At 39.5% G+C, this 24517-nt stretch overlaps 1 protein-coding gene across 1 annotated transcript in view; it reads left to right on the forward strand.

The window, feature by feature from the left end:
- KCNK2 (potassium two pore domain channel subfamily K member 2) overlaps nt 1–23662 on the forward strand; it is an 87937-nt gene extending 64275 nt beyond the window's left edge. The window contains exons 6-7 of the mRNA XM_044448134.1: nt 5027–5166; nt 23345–23662. Of these exons, the coding sequence (XP_044304069.1) occupies nt 5027–5166; nt 23345–23662 (458 nt within the window). The remainder of the gene's footprint in view (nt 1–5026; nt 5167–23344) is intronic.
- The last annotated feature ends 855 nt before the right edge of the window (nt 23663–24517 follow it).

Below are 24517 nucleotides of genomic sequence, written 5' to 3' on the forward strand. Positions count from 1 at the left end.
TATATGCATTTTTGTTGACAGGGTGATGTCTCTGCTTTTTACTATGCAATCTAGATTTCTCATAGCTTTCCTCCCCAGGAGCAAGCGTCTTTTAATTTTTTGGCTGCAGTCCCCATCTGCGGTGATCTTGGAGCCCAGGAAAATAAAATCTGTCACTACCTCCATTTCTTCCCCATCTTTTTGCCAGGAAGTGAGAGGACCGGATGCCATGATCTTAGTTTTCTTAATGTTGAGTTTCAAGCCAACTTTTGCACTCTCCTCCTTCACCCGCATCAAGAGGCTCTTTAGTTCCTCTTCACTTTCTGCCATGAGAGTGGTATCATCTGCATATCTGAGATTGTTGATATTTCTCCCAGCAATCTTAATTCCAACTGGTGATTCATCTAGCCCCGCCTTTCCCATGATGTGCTCTGCATATAAGTTAAATAGGCAGGGTGACAGTATACAGCCTTGCCGAATTCCTTTCTCAATTTTGAACCAATCAGTGGTTCCATGTCCAGTGCTCGCTGTTGCTTCTTGACCCGCATATAGGTTTCTCCAGAGACAAATAAGATGGTCTGGTACTCCCATCTCTTTAAGAACTTGCCACAATTTGAAATGCTACAAAAACCCTTAGCTTTTAAACCTGAAATTTTCTTGTTAGGTATTGTACCAGAAAATATTAGCTTCCTACTTTAGCATTCCAATCCCCCATGATGATAAGGACATCATTTTGGGGTGTTAATTCTAGAAGTTGTTGTAGGCCTTCATAGAACTGGTCAACTTCAGCCTCTTCAGCACCAGTGGTTGGGGCATAGACTTGGACTATTGTGATGTTGAATGGTTTGCCTTGGATTCGAACTGAGAACATTCTGTCATTTTGGAGACTGTATCCCAATACTGCTTTTCCTACTCTTTTATTGACTATGAAGGCTACGCCATTTCTTCGGAGGGATTCTTGCCTGCAGTAGTATACCTGATGGTCATATGAATTAAATTCACCCATTCCTGTCCATTTTAGTTCACTGATTCCTAAGATGCCGATGTTCAGTCTTGTCATCTCTTGTTTGACCACATCCAGCTTGCCTTGATTCATGGATCTTACATTCCAGTTTCCTATGGAGTATAGATCTTTACAGCATCGGACTCTCCTTTCACCACCAGATACATCTGCAACTGAGTGTCCTTTCGGCTTTGACCCAGTCACTTCATTCTTTCTGGTGCTACTAGTACTAGTCCTCTGCTCTTCCCCAGTAGCATATTGGGCACCTTTCGACCTGAGGGGCTCATCTTCCAGCGTCATATCTTTTTGCGTTTTGGTACTGTCCATGGGGTTTTCATGGCAAAGATACTGGAGTGGGTTGCCATTTCCTTCTCCAGTGGACATGCAAACCTACCCAAAGATTAATAATCAAAATTATCTAACAAGGTGTTGTAGAACTCAGATGGTGGGGAGTGGTCCTCTTGAAAAGGTGTGGGATGGGAGAGGAGAAACAGGACAGAAATTAATCTAGTCCTAAATGAGGCTCAGCAAAGGCAGAAGGGTTATTTAACATCCAGGCCAATCAGATGCTTGTAAAAGGAAGAATTCCCAGCTCCAGCCTCTAAATGAAGCTGCGGTTCATGTCAGGAGTGAAAAGAATCCTCAGACTCTTGCCAGAGGCTTGTAATCTGGACAGGAAAGGTAGTCGAAAGCTTTCTGCTAGCATTTGGACCTCGTCTGAGCAAAAGGTTTTCCTAGTTATTTCTGGTTCTTGGCTTTGTCCCTTGGCTGACTGCTGGCTTTGTTCCCCAGCTCCTACACCCTGGCTCAGCTCTTGGTCCCTGACAGCTGCGTGTGGCTCAGCCCTGAGAGTGCAGCTGTTTTGTGCCTCCATGACTGGAAAGCTACTCCCCTTATTTCTTTAGGCAATCCTGTCTCGGATTGGCTGCTGGTGATGACAACCAGCAGCAAACATTGTCAGGTCCTTTTTTGAATTGACTTTTTGACAATACAATCTGCCCATTTTGGTTGTGTGCTCTTTTCATTTTTCCAACCTTAAATTCAGTGTTTCCTGAACATTGATTTGTTTAAAAAGTTTAAATGAATGTGTACATCCATTTTTGTGTACATTTTTCCTGGTGCATAAATTTTATGTGCGTTTTGTAATGTACAGACTTCTGTACAAAGATTTAGACTGAAAAATTCCACTAAAGTTTTCAAAGAAGTAGATATGTAGAGCAATAACTGAATTTTGGATTGTTGGTTTGAACTTGTGAAATTAGATTTCATTTGATTTTATTGTTGTGAACCACCCGCATACTTTTGGGATGCCATAAACTCCAATAAATAAATGTATAAATTTGTGAACTGAACCATATTCCTTCCCATCCCTCCATTCTTTGCACATTATTATCTCAGAGTTGGCAGGGACTTAAATCCACAAAAAGCCAATTCTAAAGCCATTTTAGAATTGTTAACTGAAATTTTATAACTTGAATCTCAGCATTCCTGAGGTACTGTTTATAAGCAGCATAGAAGTTAGGCAGTGTGACAGAGATGCTAATGTTTATTTAGGGTAGTAGTGGCCAACTTGTTCAATTCCCATCAGTCCTAGCAAGTATAGCCAATGATGGGGGAGGATGGGGGTAATATGCCAAATTGCAGAAAGCCTCTATTTGCCCACTCCTGTTTCAGAGTAGACCTTTATTAGGAGAAAGCAGTAAGGTTGCCCGAATGCTCCTGTATTTAAGTGGTGCTTTCAATTTAGGAAATTAAATTCCATTTAGGATCAGATTGTCAGGCCTTCATCAAGATTATTTCCTTAATAGAAATAAGTAGTCTTTGAGCTAAGTCGAGTGCTTTATACAGGAGAATATTTCCTGCATCCTTTGAAAGTTTGCTGAAAGCTGCTGTGTTTCTACGCCTCTGCTTTACAGTGCTTCGCAGTTCTTATGTTTGGTATACTGGTGTTGATGGTAGCACTGCCAGCTGGCTGCAGACCACAGCAGTGGCCTAAGAATGTTAAGAGGAAGACTTAAACAATTTCACTAATGTACTGGAGTCAATGAAATTGCTTAGCCTGTCACTGAAAGCAGCGTTAAACACTCGTGACAGGTTTAGCCTCACGTAACCTCAAAATGCTTGGGACATGAAGTGCCTCCCTCATTGCAGTCAGCTTGATCTACCACTAGGTGACATTGCTTAACTTAGAAAATATGTAAATATGCACAAATAACTATCTATCAAAATTGCAAAACATTTTAATGATAACCAGGGTTCTGCAGTCTCGATATCAAGGTTGGCCTTGGGCATTTTTGAGGAGTGACATGTTAAAATGCTACCTGGCTCAGTTCCTAAAACTGCAATGGCTTCTGGTGGAGCCCTTAACTTGTCTTCTCTAAGCCTTCAATGTACCTCCTTCCTTTAAAACTCAGTATCATGCTGAGATTTCACCTGGTGCATGACTGCTTTTTGAACTTTTCCCTGTTAAATCAAGATGGTTTTACTGAGACTGCTTTGCTACTCCTACTGTATTAGGCCTTTTATGAACTACTTGCTGCTAGTGGGTATTTTCATCCCACCCTCCCCCAAAACTATGACAATTGTTTGTCTTTGTTTTTTAGTGTTTTTTTTTTTTAGTAAAAGTTATTTCTACAGACAGCTAAAGACTACTGTACTGTTCATTAAATAGAATGGGTCTGAGTGATTCTTACCAAGTATAAAGATAGTTGAGGGTCCTGACTATTCTGACAAACCCAGTTTTAGTACCAGGATGAATATACATTTAAGACAACATTGTTTGAAGCTCTAGATATTAATGCATTACAGAAATGATCCATTGATCCTGCAGAGGGGGAAACAAAGATGATGCTGAGACTGGGGACAAAGCCTTATGGGGAGAGAATGGAAGAATTGGGCATGATAGCCTTGAGAAGGGAGATCTTCAAGTGTGTGGAAGGTTGGTGTACAGTGGAGGGTGAGGATCTCTTTCCTTTCTCTTCATGCACTTCTTCCAGAGCGTGTGACATGGAATAATGGGTTCAGGTTACAGGAACTTCAAGCTGAACTTTAGGAAAAAACTTCCTGTCTGTAAGGGCAATATGCTAATAGAACCAATTACCTAGGAAGATCATGGACTCTTGCACATTGGAGGCTTTGAAGAGGCTTTAGGGTTGCTTCAACTTGGAGTCTTACGCTCAGTAGGTTGTTGGACCGAACCCAATGGTCTTATTGGCCCCTTCCAACTCTGGTATGCTATATATGAGTCTGTGGTTTAACTGGTATACATGAGTGGCATAAGACTGAATAGCCTGAACACTAGAATAGTTCTTCACAGACCACTGAAATTTACTTCAAGGAAAGTGAGCATCGGTTTGGAGCCCCAGTTGCATAGCATGCATATCATCCTTCAACAACCATTCCCATACCATAAGGTGAAATGCTGTACATGATTGATCCATAGTTACATATTTGGAATTGACACCAGGCCCTTTTGGGTGAAACACTAAATTCTACTTTAGCATTATGTGCATGGGCTGGTGCAAAATTCAGGTTTCTGTGCTTTTTTCCTCCCCTCTTCTCCTTCAATATGGTTGTGAAAAAGCATTTGGAAGCTGTTCTTAACCAGAGTTCCCTGTTCCATTTGAACTCAGGAGAACTAAGTCTAGTTTAATTTTGGTCTGTTCAAAGAAACCAGATACAAACAATGGTTCATAAACCTAGTTTGTCCACTAAGCCTGATTTAACTAGACAGAAGTTCCCAACTTTGGATGTAATGGGCTATTCTACTTCATTTAAACATAGAAACATATATTTTTGGGAGAGATGACAACAGCTTGAGCCCTGTGCTTGTAATACTAAGCCATGTTCAGTGGGAAAATTCAAGAATGTGCATAATTTTGTCACTGAAGTGAATAAAACATACTGGTTGCTGTTTTGTTTTGCAAAGTTCATGAGAAGTTCATAGACAAGGTACAATCAACTTTTTATAAGTAGTAATGCTCTATAGATGAGATATATACAGAGAAAATATTTATCTGATGTTTTAATACCTTTATTTTTCAGGGGGATCAGATATTGAATATTTTGATTTCTATAAACCAGTGGTGTGGTTCTGGATCCTTGTGGGCCTTGCATATTTTGCTGCTGTTCTGAGCATGATTGGCGATTGGCTAAGAGTTATATCCAAAAAGACCAAGGAAGAGGTAAGGATGTTCTCAGGAACTTGCAGAATTTTTATTAGTGCTCAAAACACAACCAGGATTTTTTTCCCTATCATTTTCATTAAAAACCTAACTTAACCATTTTATTTCATTAACATCAATCACACAAGACGGCAAAGTAATGCTATTGTCAGACCTCAAAAATGACTGTAATAATGGCTTGATATAATTGCCAGCAGTTCCATTTCTACCAATATAGTAACAAGTTCATAGAATTAACCTGCTCTAGCCACATTATTTGTATCATTTTATAAATTTAGATTTATAAAACACAATCTACATTTGAATCTACACATCTAAATCTACATCATCGATTGAAATCTTACAGTCCTGAAGCCCTATCAAAGTATTACTCATGTGTAGAACACATACAATTTCTAAGTGGAGCAGTACCCACTTCTTGCCATATTGAAATTCATAACATGCAAGCTTCACACTTTAATGTATGTATACTCATAGTGGTTACCTGCAAAATAACCATTGGAACCAAGAGTCATTTGTACTTTGGGGATTCTTGATATTGGAAATCATGTGCTTTTTTGCTGAGTTCTGTTCTGGTAGAGCTCCTGTGTTTGACTAGATGTTTGGGTGTAGTGGTCTCCTTACAGACTACAATGTCCAGTGTGCAGATGTCAAACTTGTGACGTAGGGGATGGAGTTTCTGATAACAAGGGCAAACTGAGAAATCTGCCCCCCAGCAGCTAGAGACCATGAGTGCCTTGCACACGAGCAACACATGGATATGACTTTAGTCGTTGTTTAATATTCTGTTTTATAACATCGATGGAACTTGTCTTGCAACAGAAATTTCTGTGTCTTAGTATGGGACCCATGGAAGAATGTCCCTGTTTAGGGTTCCAGGCACCCTGGAATGGGGTGTTGCAGTCCTATGGCGGCCAGGACTAGGAAGGGGGAAAAGGACACTGATTTTCTTTCAAGCTATCCAAGACCTTCCGCTGCACTCCTAAGCATCTTATACCCATTTAGCACAGTCAGGGTTTTCAGAATCAACTATATAATATTTCCTATATATTGTTTGTAAGCCATCCAGAGATGCAGTTATGGGTTAGAAATATCCCAAATAAAATAAAATGCATTGGTCTTTGTGCAAAGGGATGGCATTGTCACCTTGGGTTTTTTCTCCATACATCTGCAAGTCTCAGGGTTTCCCGAAAATGTTGATAACTCCCTTTGGTCGGCCAGCACTCCTGCTTTGCCCAGAGTCTTACCTGTTGGTACTGTTTAGCTGAGTTTTATTTTAGAATGAGTGATAATGTAGATACCAGTATTCATTAGCAGGATCTGATTTACAATTCATAGTCAATTGTTGAAGATTTTCTTATTTATTTATTTCCTATTTTTATTATAAAAGAATCCCAGAGCAAGATACAAATCCATTAAAGTATAATTATATAATGTTTACTGGTAAAACAGGGTAGATTTCACATGTCGAATGGTTATTTTGCTGACATTTCTTGGAATAAGCATCTACCTCTCCTAATTCTAATCTCAACAATTAGTTCAGGCTCATTGTATTGCAATGCATATACTTCAGATGAATGTCAGTCATTTATGACAAAAAGACATATAGCCCTAATATTTAGTGTGACTCACAGGAAAGGAGGCATTTAAAAGAAATGTTTTAAAACACTGCATAAGCCTCTCTGTGCTTTAGAACTGAAATAGTTTGTGTTTCTTAAAAGCTGTAAATAAAGAAAGCAATAATTTAGTTGAATTTTGATATACATGTATGCAAATATAAATGTTTTAAATCAGCATATTAATCATTGAGAAATTATACCAAATATTACATTTAGCGTTTTGCGTAAGTAATTTCATAAAATATGTTATGGCCCACATTAAAGATCATCCTGAAAAATATCTGCAGCTATTCTCATTCAGATGCATATTCATTTGCAGGCAGATGGTCTGCTTTCCCTTCAAACGTGTTTTTAAATAACAATGCACATCTATTGGTGACAGACAGTGGTTATAAATTATTTTAATTAAAATATCAGATTAAAAAAGATTGCTTTCTTGGGAGTAGGATAAAGATATATTTTCTTACTTGATGGATTCTATGAACAAAGGGTGCTTAAAAATCAGGGAACACATTGGTTTTGTTCTCCCTTAGTTCAGTTTATCTAAATATAAACTTATTTTCATTTTTCCGAACAAAATGCAAATAATCATATGTTTTGATGAAGTATTGGTGCAGTGATCCTCTACTTGTCTTCCATGTTCAGTAGTATTCTTTAATCAGGAAGTTACAGGCTGAGTACTTCAGTTTTCATGTTGATTTAGTCCAAGGAAAACCTGGCATTGAGCTTATAATCATACATTAAACTGAATACATTTTTCTTGTAGACAGCACTGCAACACTTTGGAAAAATGCCTATTAATCTAGGACCTGATCTGACATATGGCACAAGGGTGCTAAACTCTCATGTTTCCTGTCAAATTGTCACATGATGCAGGAAGAATCTTTCTGTAGCTTCTGTTATCAAAGGTCACATTTCAATGATTATGAGTTGCTTAAGAGGTTTCCTTTTCTTAAGGAATGATATAAGAGGTATTTTCAATTGACATTGTATAATAGAAATTCTCAGCGAACAGGGTAATGGTGTTAAATTCTAGTTAATATTGATGAAAAATTAGGATAAACAGGAGTTCTCCAACCCTGTTTTGTGTTCCTGTAAGTTGTGCTGTCAAATATTAGCTGGCTGATACCTCCAGTTGGTGACATTGCACTTATATAAAGCTCTTCGTCTGGCAGAACATGGATAGAGCCAATTTTCAACATTTTCCCTCTTCCCCAGAGGACTTGGGAACATACTGCAACACCACAGGGCTGTAAGAATCACCAAAACCCACTCTATTCTGCCAACAGAAGCCACAGTCAGTGAGGTGATATCAAGTGGATATGACTTTACACTCAAAACCATTCAGACAGTGGGGTACTACCAACTGGATGCCAGACTAGCAAATGTTTTTCTTCATGCTGATAAGTGGTGGGTGCTGAGAAGACACAGTGACATGGGTTTTTGCTCTCATGGCCTGCTCATGAGCTTGCTAGAAGCATTTCTTTGGTCACTGTCAGGAACAGCTTGCCAAACTACAGAGATAAAAGAAGTAGCAGAACCTGCTGAGTTAGGCCAGGAGGTCTCTACCACAGCATCTGATTCCCAGCAGCCACCAAATAAATATTCTGGATATGGCTTTTTTTACTGCTTGCCTCCAAGTAACTGGTATTCAGAGATAAATATCCAGTATAGATCTGTCCTCCACACATGTATCTAATTCTGTATCTGTCCACACAGAAAATCAAATTGCATAAATTAATTAAGATCTATGTGAAGAATTAGCTGGCCACCAGTGTAGATGGCATTAATAGGTGGATAGACAAATTCATGGCAGATAAATCTGTTCATCTGGGACTAGATTGGGCTATTAGTCCTAATCACTATATGCTACTTGCAATATGCTACTGTATGTTATATGCTACAGATATAAAATGCTTATGTACTCCAGTTTCAGATAACATGGGTGGGATGGTGCTATTTCACTCATGTCCTGCCTGTGAGATTTCTCTGGGCAGCTGGTTGGCCACTGTGTGAATAGAATGGACTTGGATCTGATCCAACATGGCTCTTCTTATGTTCATTTGAATATACTACTAATGAAGTGCAATCTTAAACCTGTTTATTCAACGGAAAGCTCCATTGAGTTAGTGGAAATTTGCTGCAGGGAAAAATGCATCGGTTTGCAGCCATATTCTTAAATGCAAGTAGCTCTGTTTAATTCTACATTAAATATTTTATGTTGTACTACATCTCTTTTACTCTTAGAATGAATGAGGAATAGTTTCTATGACATGAATTGTGACTGGACCAAACGTTAGACTTTGCCGTGGAAGACTGCTGCAAATAGTGCTTTCTTTTCTCACTTTAATGTGTAATATGGAATATACACATCAAGCTCAGAGGAGCCAAGTCTCAGTTTTGTGTTCCCCTTAGCAGTTCCTGTCAAGGACATGGAGATTCATAATGAGATTGTACTAACCATATTATTCCAGCCAGGATGGGGGTACCTATAAGTCTAGACACTATGTCAGATAATTTACTTAGTCTAATAGATGCACTGCCTCTTTAAAAAGAAGGGGAAAGCACAGTATATGCATTAGGATGCAATCTATGCAAGTTTAAATATAAGGAACATATATGCTGGCTGAGAGAGGCTGGAAATTATAGGAGGATTTATTTATTTATTTATTTATTTATTTATTTAAACCTTTTTGCTGCATTAGCATACATAGGCTTGTTCCATTAATTTCTTTTCTGTTGCATACTCACTACACTATTACTTGACAGGCCCTGTAACACAAAACAGGCAACTGGAATGGATGTTCTGTTTTTACATCATTGGTTTTTCTCACTTCTGTAGCCTAAACAAATGCCTTCATGCATTGTTACTACAGAAATGAAAAACACATTGTCAACTGTTCCTGTTCCCTTGACTAAAGCAAGATCTTGTTACCTAATGGCTTTTACTTGAATAGTCTCCCCATGATCTCCCACATTTCTGTTCTGATTAACTGTAGTCAAGGTGCCATTGCAAAATGTCTGTTCCTAATTATATCAATGTCCTATCGATATGCCTAGACTCATATGGTGTTAATCCTCCATTAATGCAGGATGCAAGCACTTACAAGGAAAAGTGATTTCTTGCAATAGGTTTTAGAACTTTGGTAAGGGGTAGACTGAAGAGTATGCATTTTATGCTATCCAGAAACTCCAAGCACAGTGCATTAGCAAGCTGTTTTAAACTACTTTTTAAAGAAGGAAGTTACATAACCTTTACCTGGATTATGTGCCATGCCAGAAATGTTTCTTTCTCATAAGTTCACAGATACTCCCTATGACATCTTTCTAATATATTTCTCCCATATCCTTCCATGCATGCACACCATGTGTTTGGCAGTTGCTGCAGAAGAGTCCGCTCATTGTAACAAAAGAGAAAGTTGGGGGAGCCCATTGTGTGTCCTGTGATGCAATATATGTCTGAAACAAACATTATGTAAACTTAGGCCCAAAGGGCTTGCAGATATTATCCTAGTCTTCCTTTCATCAGCATATTAATCAAGCTTTGTTCTTTAACTTCAAGTAGCTAGAAACTAAAGTGATTTGAATGAGCATGGAAATAGAAGAAGACAACCTCAAAGAAAAAAAAAATCCCAGTAGGGTATAGATAAGAAGGTGTAGGCTGGGTGATTTGTTGTCTACACTTTGAAGCAAGAAACAAAACAAAACAAACTCTAACCTATGGGGATAAAAACTTTTACAACTGAAAGGAAGTCTATCTGTAGGAAAAGGATTTTTAAAGTTTGAATTCTCTAAAGGGCTTGGGGAGGTGCAGACTTAGCTGCAAAACCATATTATGTATAATAATCCAGTAGTAAAGATCAAGTGCATTTCCCTGAAAATGTGGAAAAATGAATTCCTCATTTATCCCTATATACTACACACATTGCCCAATTGCCTTTCAAAGATATGCTAAGATCAAGAAGCTTTATTATTTGTAATTAGATTTCTAATGGAATTCAATTTCAGGGACAGCTGAGTGCCTTATTTCCCTAATATGCAGTTTTCAAATCATATACTTGGCAGTTGCCTGACGTGTTTCATTTTGTAATGCTGTGAAGTAAGTAGCATGAGGAGCAGGCCTTTGGGCTCCATTTAAACTCTGGCCACTAAATTAGATTTAGCTCCAGTTCAGTCCAATGGCATTTTTACTGAGTTGGATAGCACTGCAATAGGTCTTTGATGTGTTGGTGGAGCTGCTATTATATACATATTTCATCATAATAAAATTCTATGATGCGAAGTTGGAGGGCACCAACAGCCATTTTAGGTAAGGCTTACATACTGGCTTTGCGGAGGAATACAAAGGAAACACTTTGGTGGAGGAATACAAAGGAAACACTTGGAACAGCATAAGAACCTCCATCCTGGAGCAGAACAAAGACCTGTCTAATTCAGCATTCTGTTCCCACAGTGGCCAACCAAATCTCTATAGGTATTCCTCCTACTTTTCTTCCTTAGCAACAGATACTGAGAGGGATATGTCTCTGCTATGGTACAGACTTTATGACTGGTAGCCATAGATAGCTTTATCCTCTAATTCCGCTTTATAGCTACCCAAGTTGATAGTCATTGCTGCTGTGGAGCCAAAGTCCGTAATTTAAGTATGCACTGTGTGAATGTTTGCTTCACTTTATCTGTGGTGAGGCTTCCTCCGTACTTCCTCTGTACAATACAAAGTTATATATACCTCTATCATGTCCCCTCCCACTCACTTTTAAGAATTAGGAGTGATCAAGGAAGAGGCCATGTTGGCTGATGATACCAACATTGATTTATCAACTGCATTTGTATACTGCTCCATAGCTAAGCAGATTCTGAAGTGGTGAACGGTACAAAACTAAAGCAAAGAATAAAAACAATACATTAAAAACAAAAGGGGGTTAAAACAAACATTGAAGTGGTTAAAACAAAAAGAGGGCAACAAGAAGCTCCAGTGGGATCTCTCCAAACCTGGAAAATGGGTATGAAAATGGCAAATGCAGTGTTTCAGTGTAAAAAAACGTGGAAGTGATAGATGTTGGGAACAGGAGTGGGGAGTATAAGCTGATGGGATCTGAAGTGGCAGTGATCAACCATGGTTTGGTGGACAGCTTGATGATAATCTGGATCCAGTGTGCAGCAGCTGTGGAAAGGACAGCTTTTATACTATGTACAGTATACTTAGGAAAATATCAAAGCTTCCAGTATCATTCTGCCATCATACAAATCTGTGGTAAGGCCACATTTGCAATCCTGGGCCCTGCACCTCAAAAAGGATATTGTGAAGTTGGAAAGAAGGGCAGAAAGCTAAGACTATAAAGGTGACAGAGTATCTCCTCTGTGAGGAAAAGTAAAAAAACAGCTGGAATTGTTACACTTAGAGAAAAAGGTAAGCGAGGGAGGGTATGATGGAGGGATGCAGAAAGTGAATAGGGAATTTTTTTCCCTCTTATAATTGTAGAACCTGAGTTGATCTGATGGAGGTCTTGGGTGGGAGATTGAGATCAGATGAAAGGAAGTACCTCTTCACGCAGCACAGAGTTAAGCTATGTAATTTACGGTCACAAGATGTAACTATAGTGACAAAATTGGAAGGGTTTAAAAGGGGTTTGGACAAATTCGTGGAGGAACAAGCTATCAGTGGCTGCTAACCCTCATACCTATGTGCTAACTCCAGTATCGGAGGAAACATGCTTATGTACACTAGTTGCTGGAGGACAGAAGCAGAAAGGTGCTGTTGCACTCATTCTCTACTTGTGAATTGCCCCTGGGCTGGCTACTGGATGAGCATATTTCTGGCCTTGATAGACCCTTGGTAAGATCAACTCAGTTTGATTCAGTGCAAGATTCTGTGTTCAACTGCTAGATTCAACTGCAAGATTGACCACAGCTCAAAGACATTTGCAGTAAGCATTTCAATAAACTCAATTACATTTAGAAAGTTTTGTTTTATATAAAAAGGGGGGTTGTAAATTAAGAAAATGGTCAGTTTAAGAACCATCCCTAAATAAGTAGATATTCATAGCAACCAACACATTTGTTGAAAGTTAGATAGATGATCTTTTCATATATTTCTTAGTAGGAATGTACATTGAATAGTTGGAACATTGGACCACATGTTCTTTGGTGAAGGACATGGAGCCAGACATTAATTTCTGCACTTTTATAGGTGTTCAGAAGCCATGATAGTATATAAAAGTCATAAGAAGGTATGGTGGTAAATAATCCTAATTGCCTTGGCAGTCTTACAGATACGTCATCCATTGATGTTTAATAGCTTTTCTGGTTGAGAAAAAGTGTTCATATATTTATGGGAAGAGAAATGTGATATGTGATTGCATCTGCTTTAAAACTCTTGTAAAGCTACTTCTTTGGTTGGGTCCACTGTTATTCTTTGCTTTGTTGTTCTTTTTGAATGTCTGAATTTTTATTTTTATGCTTTTAGTGTATCCATTGATATCACTAGTGACACATTCCTCAGCCTTTTGCATTCAATGAAAATTTTGCTGCAATTAGATGTGGATTGTACAGAAAAATTGGCTAGATGTTGTTATAGCTTCTCTTGATTCTACCCTTATCTAGACCTATCCAAACATTCACAAATAATTTGGGGATCCTTTCCAACTCCGAGCCAATTTTCAGTACATCTTGCAAAGTAAGAAGTACCAAAAGCAAAGCAGAGAAATGCTTTCAGTAGACACCTGCTTCTCTCTGCTCTTTTGGCTTGAAAAACTTCATTGAACATGTTTTTTTTCCTCTAGAACAAAACAAACAAAAAAATTTCCACTATCAAATGTCAATAGTATTGAGGGCATTTTCTGTACAAGGCTACTCTTGGTTTTCAGCAAGAAAACTGTATGAGCAGCTGTATCTACATCACTGGATCAATGTTTGTTAAAAAGGTTTTACTCCAATACATTATATTGTCTGGGTCCAAAAACAGCACAGCCCACGATGCAAAATTAAGTTAGTTTGGGGGATTTGTTTCTTGCCTACAGAAAGAAAACTGTGTGTGATAAGTGACTGAAATTTACTGACATTGTTTATTACTGAGAAGGTGACACTATCAATAAATCAGCACAGAATAAAATCAGGGAAGCAACAGAACACTGCTTAAAACTGTAAAACAGCAAAGCTGTGACATCTCAAAAGCAACATCAATATCAACCTCCCTGATTCTCCCTTTGTGCACTTCTCCCTGTGGTAAAGAGAGCAGAGGAGAAAACGCGGAATGAAGGCCTCCTCCATATCTCGCCCAGATACAACTCCTGGAGAAAAATAGATTTTCAGGCACATTTCCCAACAGTTAAATAGGGATGTTTGCATAGGATGTTTCCATAGGATGGCGAGGCCAAACAGTTCAGAAATGATGATCAGATAGAAACCAAAAAAGGAACAAAAATGTGAGGGGAAATGCAAGATCCAAAATTAGGTTTGCTTGTTAGGGAACTGAAGGAATCCCTCATCCTTTGATCATCAGAAGATCAGAGATGTTCTTGAGTATAGCTGGGAAATATTATTCTGCTTATCTATGGTGCAAGAAAAAGAACAACCTACTAGTTCCCAACAGTAAAGAAATATTTAGCTTCTATACTGGAAAGTAATTGCCAGCCCTCACAAGAACCCAGATAATTTTTTTGTTAATTACATGTTCCATATTTGGTTTTCGAGCATCACTGAAGACATTTTATGCTTTTGTCTGCAACCAAAAGAGCTGGAGACTTTTGAAGTGATCTTGGAGTGCCCTGTTATTTTCAGTCTGAAGAAATTTCTCTCACTGGCTGTCTCCCCAAAGACAAGAGGGAAAAGTGGAACAGCTTTGCGAGCCAAGCACCAAATTGGCATAAGTTCCCCTGTAATCACCTGCTTTCTAGTGACTCTATCTGAGCCTTCTCTGTTCAGAAGCAGAGGCAAACGCAGTAACTCCTGAAATACTGAAAAAGTGATTTCTGTAAGCAAAGACAAAACATTCTGCATGGATAATGTGACACTTGAATTATCCTTTCTTCTTAGACTGCTGTATCCTCAGGAGATTAATGGGAAGTTTTATTTTTAAATCACTGACAACTACATCAGTGAAAATTATTTTAGAGCTTCAGACAATGGATTAGTCATAATTGTTAGAAATTATAAAAATGAGAACATGCCATACTCGAAGCATCTGAAACTTCACATTCTTCACCAAAGGTGGAAGATTCATTTTTTAAGAAGGATGTCCTCACCCTGCCTGTTCATTATTTCATTTCATTGTCCACTTGGGACAGTTTTATACTGGGGATAGAAATGTGCAAGCTGCTGCATAATGAAGCAAGCTGAGTTTTAAAAAAGGACTTAAATATTTTCCCTTCTATTTCCATACAGCAGTCTCTGTTTGGTATATCAGTATATGCTACATAGAATAAACATAATTCATATTCCACATATCAATACTTCCATTGACTTTTTCATGTAGTATGAGTTGAATAATGCTTGATCTTTCCATGAAATGTTCTCATTACATCAAATGGATAAGACTATTTGATTAATTGTATTGGGAGGGCAAAGAAATATTTATAGGAAAGCTACACTAAAGCAGTATTTTTAGAATAAATTATGAGAGAGAGAGAGACAAATATTTTAATAATGCTCTCTTACAGCACTGCTTTAAGATGCTGTAAAATGATTTGATTCAGATACAGTCAGATTTAGAAGATACAGTGGTACCTTGGCTCACAAACTTAATCCATTCCAGGACTCTGGTCATGACCCAAATTGGTCGTGAGCCAAGTTAAATTTCCCCATAAGGTTCAATGTAAATAAGGTTAATCTGTTCTGTGAAGCAAAGTGACAAAGAACAACTAAGTGTGCTGGGGGGGGGGGGGGAGAGACGGACGCGAATGTGGGTGCACTCATGGGGGAGATGGGTGCAATTGTGCTGCGGGGAGATGGCCAAGATTGCGGTTGCACTGTGCAGGAAAGAAGGGTGCGATCATGGATGCACTTATGCAGGAAAAATGGGTGTGATCTTGGCCATCTCCCCTCCATTCCCAGAACTATCACGGCCATCTCCCCAGTGCAGAGTTCGCGAGCTGAGTCAAATTTTTTATGAAATTTTTTCTTCGCGATCCAATTTGGTCGTGAACTGAGGCATTCATGAGCCAAGGTACCACTGTACCAGTTGAAATAAATGCTCACATACTAAGCCTGATGAAATCTGAATCCAACATCCTAAATTTCCCACCTCAATCTTGCACAGATTTACTGGGAAGTAAATGATAATGGGATTTTGAGATTTTAGCATGAAATAATTTGCTGAGATGGACAAAGTGAAGGGAACTACAATCAGTGTGGTGTGGTTCTTAGAATTTTGGACTGGGACTTGGGAGATCCAGGTTCTGTTCCCCACTTGAAGCTCACTGAGTGATTTTGGGCCGGTCATGGACACTCAGCCTAACCTACCTGACAGGGCTGATTTTGTGAGGATAAAATAGATAGGAAGAGACCCTTGTAAGCTACCTTTGGTTCCTTGCAAGAGAGAGGAAGGCAGGGTAAGAACTGAATGTAATAATAATAATAAGCAGGGTGGGGAGGAGTGTCACATTTCCAAGTATCTGAGTATATTGAGCTCCTCTAGGCTAAGGGTACATGGCTTATTTTCAGTAATGGAAGGAGTCCACAGAATGGGACACACTATATCAAAGGTTAAGTAAATAGAATTAATGCAAGTGTCAATAGTTTCTGCCAGTGAAAAGTACAACTACTACAAATGTATCTTTGAAGTAGAAACACCTTAAAAGCATGCAGTGTTGTTCCATACAAAACACAGGAGACAGCATTCGTAATTGTGGTTCCACAACAGAGAATGCTCCTGTCTTTGTTGCATTCAGTTAAAACCCAGATGGTCCAAGCACTGAAGCAGACCTCGTCCACATTAGTTCCATCCAAATTTGCTTTTACACTGTAAGTCTTCTTGGTTATTGTGTTGACTATTTTTCTTCCTGAAAGGTTTTTCACAGAAATGTTTACTTCGGTATCTGTTGGAAATGCCAATACTACTTTATACTCTTAGAAATTAGCACAATGTCCACCAAGAATATATATTCCAAAATAAGGTCTATATGTGTGTGTTTAAAATCTATTTAATGAAGAAAAAGAATTACAATTCGTTCAATAAACAGAAATAAGTTCTAAGGGAAAAATTAAGTAGTTCTTGCTGACAAATGATGCACTAGTGTGGATATATGTATCTTCAAGAGCATAAATGGCTTGTGTTTCAATCACTTGACATCAGTTATTGAGTGACTATCGGGCTACAAATTAAGCTAAAATTGAGTGTAGCTTGAGAAAATGTCATACCTTAGGGGCAAAAGAAAGCTGAACATTCACCAAACCATCATTATAAATAGGAAAGGAAATTAAATTAGAAAAACTTGTTGCTTATCTGCTCTGGCAGGCTGAAAATTACGCAGCCCTCCACCAGTAACCTTTTGAGCTTGTATCTTTAGTAATCCATGGGAAAGTAAGTTGTATTATAAAAATGCAACATTTTCTTTGAGTGCATCTGCGGGCACAGAAAAGTTGGGGATCCATAACAACTGCCTGGGCCACTGTTCTGTTATCATTATCACTATCAGATTGGTAAGCTTTAAAAAAGCTAAATAAATGTGCAAAATGATGCATGATGTGGAGAAAGTGGACAGGTAGATATTTTTCTCCTTCTAATACTAGAATCCAGAGGCATCTCATGAAAGTTATTGGTGGGGGATACAAGGCAAATGAAAGGAACTACTTCTTTACACAGTGCATAGTTAAAGTAATTCACTTCCATAAGATGGCCATCAATTTTATTGGCTTGAAATGGGGATTAAGCAAATTTATGGAAGTGAAAGCTATCAGTGGCTACTAGTCCTGATGGCTATATGCTATCTCCAGGATGTTTGTGTAAACCAGTTGCTGGGGAACTCAGGTATGTTAGTGTTGTTGGATTCGTGCACTGCTCATGGGTTTCCTGTCGGCAGCTGGTTGGCCATGGTGTGCTCAGAATGCTTCGCTAGATGGATCATTGGTCTTATCCATTTTGGCTCTCCTTATGTGCATATAAATCTATTGTACTACACAATAGTTCCTTAGCAATAAAGTGAGAAGGACAATTTAGAGCTGGCCTGAGCTCAGGTATGGGATGATGAGTTAGATGAAAGGTGGTAACCAAAGCAAAGCAAGTCTACTAACATCTAATTTTAAATCTGGGTGGCTTTGCACATTGTCTCTAAATACACAGTCTCAGGTTCCAAATTGTCAGTATTCTTTGAAAGTATTCATCTTGCATCTGTGAAGGCTAAAACAGTGGTAGCAGGGAGAACATGCACGCCACCTTTTCTGTGTTCACAACAAGTGTTATCCTGCAGAATTCCCAATTCCCAGCATCAGTGGTAGACATGGTTAGACACCAGCATGGTTGGGCACCTGAACCAGATCTCATTAGAGCCCACTGACAAGTCCCCTGGACTTGTTCCTCTTCTTCACCCTTGCGACCAACTTGTTCACATGCCTCGAAGACTTACCCAGACAACATGGTGGGTGAGTGGAGACACAGTAGAGCCTACATTCTCACTCTCTCTGTCTGAGAAGCAAGCACACGGTAGCAAAAATTAGAAAGAGGAGGACCAGCAGTAGGAGCTAGTGGCAGAGGCAGTTAGAAAGTAGATTCATGAAAGGAGAAAGTTCTTGTTGAAGTCTTGCTCAAAAGCCTTGAGTTGGCACTGCTTCTGCTTCTCCTATTCAAGCAAACACAAGTAGATGCTCCCTTCAGAACTTGCTAGTCAACCAAATCAGGACAGAACAAGTAGGTAATACTGAGACATCGGGGTTTGGGTTGTAGTTGCTCACTCCTCCTCCACTCAGAAATTTGTTCTATGAGGAGCTCAGGAAATTAAATAACTCAAATATTCCTAATGTAGGCAGGCTGCACAGGGGTAGTGACAACTTTAGACTCCAGTATTCAAACATTTTTTACTTCTTGTTGTGAAAATGTTTCGCACCATTTAATTCAAGAAGTGTTGCTGGACTTTGGTAAAGTACATGTTCTCATTGTGCTTTCAAGATGAGGATTTTAAAGGAATAATGTGGAAGGAATAATTTAAAGGAATAATTTATATGATCTAGTCTGCTGTACAAAGAAATATAAAAGCTAACAAACACTGAAGGCAGAATCCTGTGCGAGTTTGGACAATAAAAGGATGTACAACTTGAAGAAGTTGTTGGCCGCTTTTCTGTCCAACCTTGCATAGAATTGTGTCTTGAGTTCTATGTATTTTATACTGCCCAGTGGCTGTGAGCCTCAGCTATTGGGTAGTGTAAAAATGAATGAATAAATATTTACATTTCTACAACTACTGTTGTAGGAGTAGTTTGAAACATGTGGTTCTCATGCGTAACCTTAGTGCCAAGGATCACATAAACAGGTCTTGGTACCATATTCATTATCATTTGCTCTAATGCTGAAGCCACCTGATCAAGTTTGAAAGTGAAATGGGTCACCCAGAAAGGTGGCTACAGCTTCTACTTACCCGGAGGACTCCCTCGGCATAGACAGTGCTGGAACAAGACATTTTGCTGTCTGAAGCAGAGCAGCAAATGGTGCCACCCCATCCCCAAGGCACAGTTGCAGGGCAGGGAAGGTTATTTTCTTTAAAGGGAGAGGGGAAAACAGCACCTGATAGCTAAGGAAACATTTCCCTAGTCTGCTGGAAAGATGATTACGATTATCATTATTATTATTATTTACAGCTCAATGTATTCCAGAAACTTAACCTCTTCCTCCCGAGGAGCAATAATCTTCAGCAATGAGTTATCCTTCTTTTTACTAGCAAACACAAATGAATCTTCCAGCTTTTTATACAATAGACTAAATTAAGTAATGAAGCATTTGCTGCCCTTTAATGGCAACCCAAATCACATGCCTTAGGCAGAAGCTTCACTCTACCTAATAGAGGGTCAGTGTTAGCAAATGTGATTATTGAAAGAATTAAAAGAAAGGCACCTTTTTAAAAAGAAAGAAAGCACAGCCTGACAAGCATTGAGAGACCTGAACATACAAGCGCCTGGCCCTGAATCTCTTCCTCACGGCCCCAGTCCTATTTCCAGGAGCTCTGAGTGTCCATTGGTGCCCATAGAAGGCTTTTCTAAACTTCATTGTCAGGAGTGGGGAGGATAAACAATTTTTGGAAGCTCATAGCTGAGGAGAGATGGGTGAACCCTTCCTTCTCTCTGTGTTGCAAAAGCACAGATCAGCACCACCACCCTACATGGCAGTGAAGCTTCAGAAAACTTCGTGAACTGGTGTTAATAGGAAATTTGTTCTCAACTGAATTGCTATATGGAAGAAGGGGTATCTTGGGAGGTTGCCATTTGGGAGGAATATTCACATCCCTGTGCACGATGAATTCCCCAGTCCCCTCTATATGTTCGTTAGAGAGGGAGAGAGACTTCCAGTGGTGTCTCTGCTTCACCGTTTGCATGGGCTTGAGCAGCCCCATACCAGACAGAGGCATTTCATTGCATTCTGTAAGTGAAACCTTTCACAAAATGAGTCACGCTTTTGAAAACAATAATTGCAGGTTTTAAAAAGAATGAATGTGTATGGGGACCCTGGTAGAAAACATTCCTTGCAATACATTGATTATAGTTCACCAGTATCTATGGTCCTGATTTAGACTGGAAAACGCATACAGGCATAATGCTGACTTTATTTCAGGCCAGTAGTGCACTCTTTCAATAGCACATCTTCAGAATCCATATTACTTGAATTTTTACCCAAAAGATGTGTACTTGCTAATTTCAGTTCACTTGCCAATGACTAAAAATTCTACAATTAGGCTAATTTATTTAAGTGCTTTAATTCTTGTAAAGACATTCACTTGAAATTACTCAATCAGCAGTGTATACCTCTTCTCTGAAAGTAATGATTCATGAAAATAATTCAAGCTGGGGTTTAAGTAAAATGTTCATGTATTGCCTGCTCTCAGCTTTAATGGAGTGACCATAAAGTTGGCATTATGTTACCAGTCTCTTCCTTAAATTTACAAATACTCATAGTCAGTTAAGAAGGGTGGTCGAATCTGGGAAAGTCAAGGGAGGTTTCACAGAACAGTGGTTGTATATACAGGAGGTCTTCTACAAATGTTTTGCATGTAGACACCAGGAACATTTCCAAGTAGAGCCATTTAAAAAAATCTGCCTGAAAGCCTGGATAGACTCCATGCCACTCCATGTTGTCAATAAGCTATGGATGGACTTGGATGGACCCGTCTGACTTGGTTTAAAGCAAATTCCCATGTAAGAGCCTTATGCTTACATGCAACAAGAGCCAACAACAAGACATGAAACAAGACAATTGACTGTTCTCACCATGAGTAGACCACCAAAACAGCTATCATACTTGTATTACCCAAATTACCTACCAGAATTGTCTCAGCAGTCACTGGTAGTGCAGTAGCTAAGGGACTGATAACACAGTGTGGTTTGGGGACATGGAAGGCTGAATTCATTGGGATATGATTGCCTGTTACCGGCTCCCTTTCCCATTATAGCCAATGTTTCCTTTCCTCATTTCCTTTTTCTTGACAATCTGTAAGTGGCCACCCTACCCTGGAACTACAATAGAAGCAGTTTAACCTACCCTGCCAATGAAAGTATGGGATTACAGGGTTTTTAGTTCAACTCCTGTGCTATATGGCACAAAAGATGCTCCCAGTGTCAGTGCACTGGCAATACAATTTGCCAACAGTTAAGGGAAGAAGGTGAACCTACTGAGTCCATTCTGTCTTTACTAGTTGTCTCTGCTGCCTGATATCCTTCTGGGCCCCCAAGGTGAACTCTTTGCATTTGGGAAACAAGAACAGAGTGCCAGATGGTAAATGGGAGGTTGTATGTGAACTGAATTAAGGCAAGCAAGTAAAGTTTACTTGCCATGCAAGAAGATTTTGTATGTTTGAGCATCACCATCCCAAGCAAATCTGCAGTCTGCATGCTCTGCGGAAGCAATCACTTTAGCAGGTAGCCACAGACACCTCCTGTATGAGGGTACAATGGCTGGAAAAAGGTTTTTTCAGTTGTCAAGTTACTGTGCCAGGGAGAGGGAGGCTAGGATGTTGATAGGAATTGGTGTAGCCTTCCTCCCCCAGCCCCCTTTTTTCCCCAACACACTCCATTTCCCACTCTCTGAAGTGCTCTCCAAGAGGCAGCTAGTGCAGTTTTTTCCATGCTGGCTGCAAGAGTGATGGGATGTGGCTCAGCCTTAGCAGTCCCAGCCCAAGGTCACAGAACTCTTTGCTGGAAGGCCGAAGAATCTTGCCTCTCCCCGTCACCAGTTGTTAACAAGAGGCCATAGGGTTGTGCCCTTAGAGTTGATGGTTAATCCTATCATTCTTTTAATCACTTTGAATCCATAGTTAGCTTTGATTTGTTGGTACCAGTTGTCTGCTTTTATATATTCGTGTTTCTAAATATATTGTAAGATGTCTCATGAATTAAGATTCTGCAAAACACTAGATTAAAGCATTTCAGATAAATAAAACATTAGCCCAAGTGGCTAGCCAAACACATGGGGAACGTATAAATCAAATTTTACAAAACAGAAGTTTTAATTAGCATGTATTGGTTAAAGGAAAACATTTTAATATTTCCCATTACAGCAGTGGTCTAGGACTAGTATGCATGTGCTGGGTGTATGTGAGTGATTGATAGATTTGAAAGCATTCGTGGCAGGCACCATGTTATTCCAGCACCCTTGCACTTTCCACTTTTCTTATTGCAATCTTGTTACTGCAGTGGAGAGAGAGACTGGCAATCATTCTGCTGACTTGACTAAAACTGTCACTTGCATTAATCCTCTGTTTGAATGTGTGCTAAAAATAGAACACCGGCAGCTGACATTTTTCTTTTAAAAGCCCTTTCCATCTAAATTTAGAAACGCCTGTGTTGAGTCTCACAGGGATCATTACACATACAGCCAGGGCATCCGTAAATAACCACGACAACTCCCCTGGCAACACCTCATAACACGAGGTCTGGATTGCTGGGAATTCAGTGCTCTTTGTCCAGCTGGGACCCTCTCAGCTGTCGGGGCTTAGTTTTTAAAGGCAATTTCACCTCCCTGGCCTAGATGAGATTATAAAAAGAGCTGTGAAATGTTTTAGCTGCAGAGATTTTAGCTGTTGCTGTGTGCCCTGTTTTATTCTATTAGTAAGATGGCCGCTGAATTCTTCCAGTGGAACAAAATAATTAGAGACTGAGCATTGATCAAAGGGAATATTTGAGGAACAAAAGAGCTGTGCCAATAGGCAGCTGTTCATTGTCAGTCTTGGGTCAGGCTGGACGCTTTGTGCCTTTGGAGCCTTGGGTCACACACACACCTTTTTACCAGCAGAGCAACGTCATCCTTCTCTCTCTCTCTCTCTCTCTCTCTCCCCATCCCTGTCTCTCGCTCCCCCCTCCCCCCAATCATCCCCTCCCCTCTCTTTCTGCCTCTCTCTCTTTTCCTCTGTTGTTATGTTCATTAGGTGGGAGAGTTCAGAGCTCATGCAGCTGAATGGACAGCCAATGTCACTGCAGAGTTCAAAGAAACACGTAGGCGCCTGAGTGTGGAGATTTATGACAAGTTCCAGCGGGCTACCTCCATCAAAAGGAAGCTGTCTGCAGAAATGGCAGTGAATCACAGCCAAGACCTGACTCCTTGCAAGAGAACCTTGTCTGTTAACCACCTCACCAGCGAGAAAGATCTCTTGCCTGCCATCACAAAGACAGACAGCATTTACATGAATGGCTTGACGCCTCACTGTGCAGCTGAAGAAATCGCTGTTATTGAAAACATTAAGTAGCACTGACTTTGAATCCTGGTCTTTTAATAAGAAGACGCCTATGGGTTAGACTTACCTTGTAGTTCCTGATCTTTTTCCTCCTGTCCATAACTGATGCTAATAGCATTTTTTAAATCACGTGCATGAGTTCCAAGAAAAATCCACCCACAGTAAGGATTCAGAGTCACCCTCCTATTTCTTGAAAGACACAAAATAAATGGCACTTCTGTCATTGACAAATGCTGGAAAAGCAATGTCCGAAGCCTTTTTTGTGCCCAGACTGTTTTTTCATCTCTCCTAATGTGCCATAAGGCATTAAGAATGAATAATGCTGGTTTAGGTTAACAATGTAGCTTTGAGGGATCAGTCCTTTAAACTTTTCAGGGTCTACCTTACCAAGCCTAGGAATGGACCATGTATGGACTACTATCTATATGTAAATGGCAAGAAAATCTTATGCAGCCTTTTACCTAAGAAATTTTTGTCAGTGCCTTATCTTTTAAAAAACAGAACCTCTATAACTCTCATGTGGATTTTTGTTTGTTTGTTTGTTAGTTCTTGCATGAGTTACATATCTCATTTTGTTATTTCATCTTGCCCAAAACAATCATGTTTTTAGGGGTGTCTAAAGCTGAGGACACCAGTGATAAGAGTCAGATGCCAAATCCAAGGACATCAAAGCACCGCTCCTAAGTCTAGCTTTAAAGGCACTGCAATTCCAAGGGTTGCAAAAGGTGTCCCACCTGCAAGTTTTTTCTTTTGTTTGTTTGCTTGTTTTGGATTTTTTACTCAGGTGCAAATGATAAATGTACACTCTATAGACCTGAAGAATTTATGGATCGAAGTCAGGTCTCATTGCATACGCTGTAGTCAAGA

This window comes from Varanus komodoensis, unplaced genomic scaffold (genome assembly GCF_004798865.1).
Source record: "Varanus komodoensis strain SLA01 unplaced genomic scaffold, ASM479886v1 scaffold1, whole genome shotgun sequence".
In the NCBI taxonomy this organism is placed as follows: Eukaryota; Metazoa; Chordata; class Lepidosauria; order Squamata; family Varanidae; genus Varanus; species Varanus komodoensis.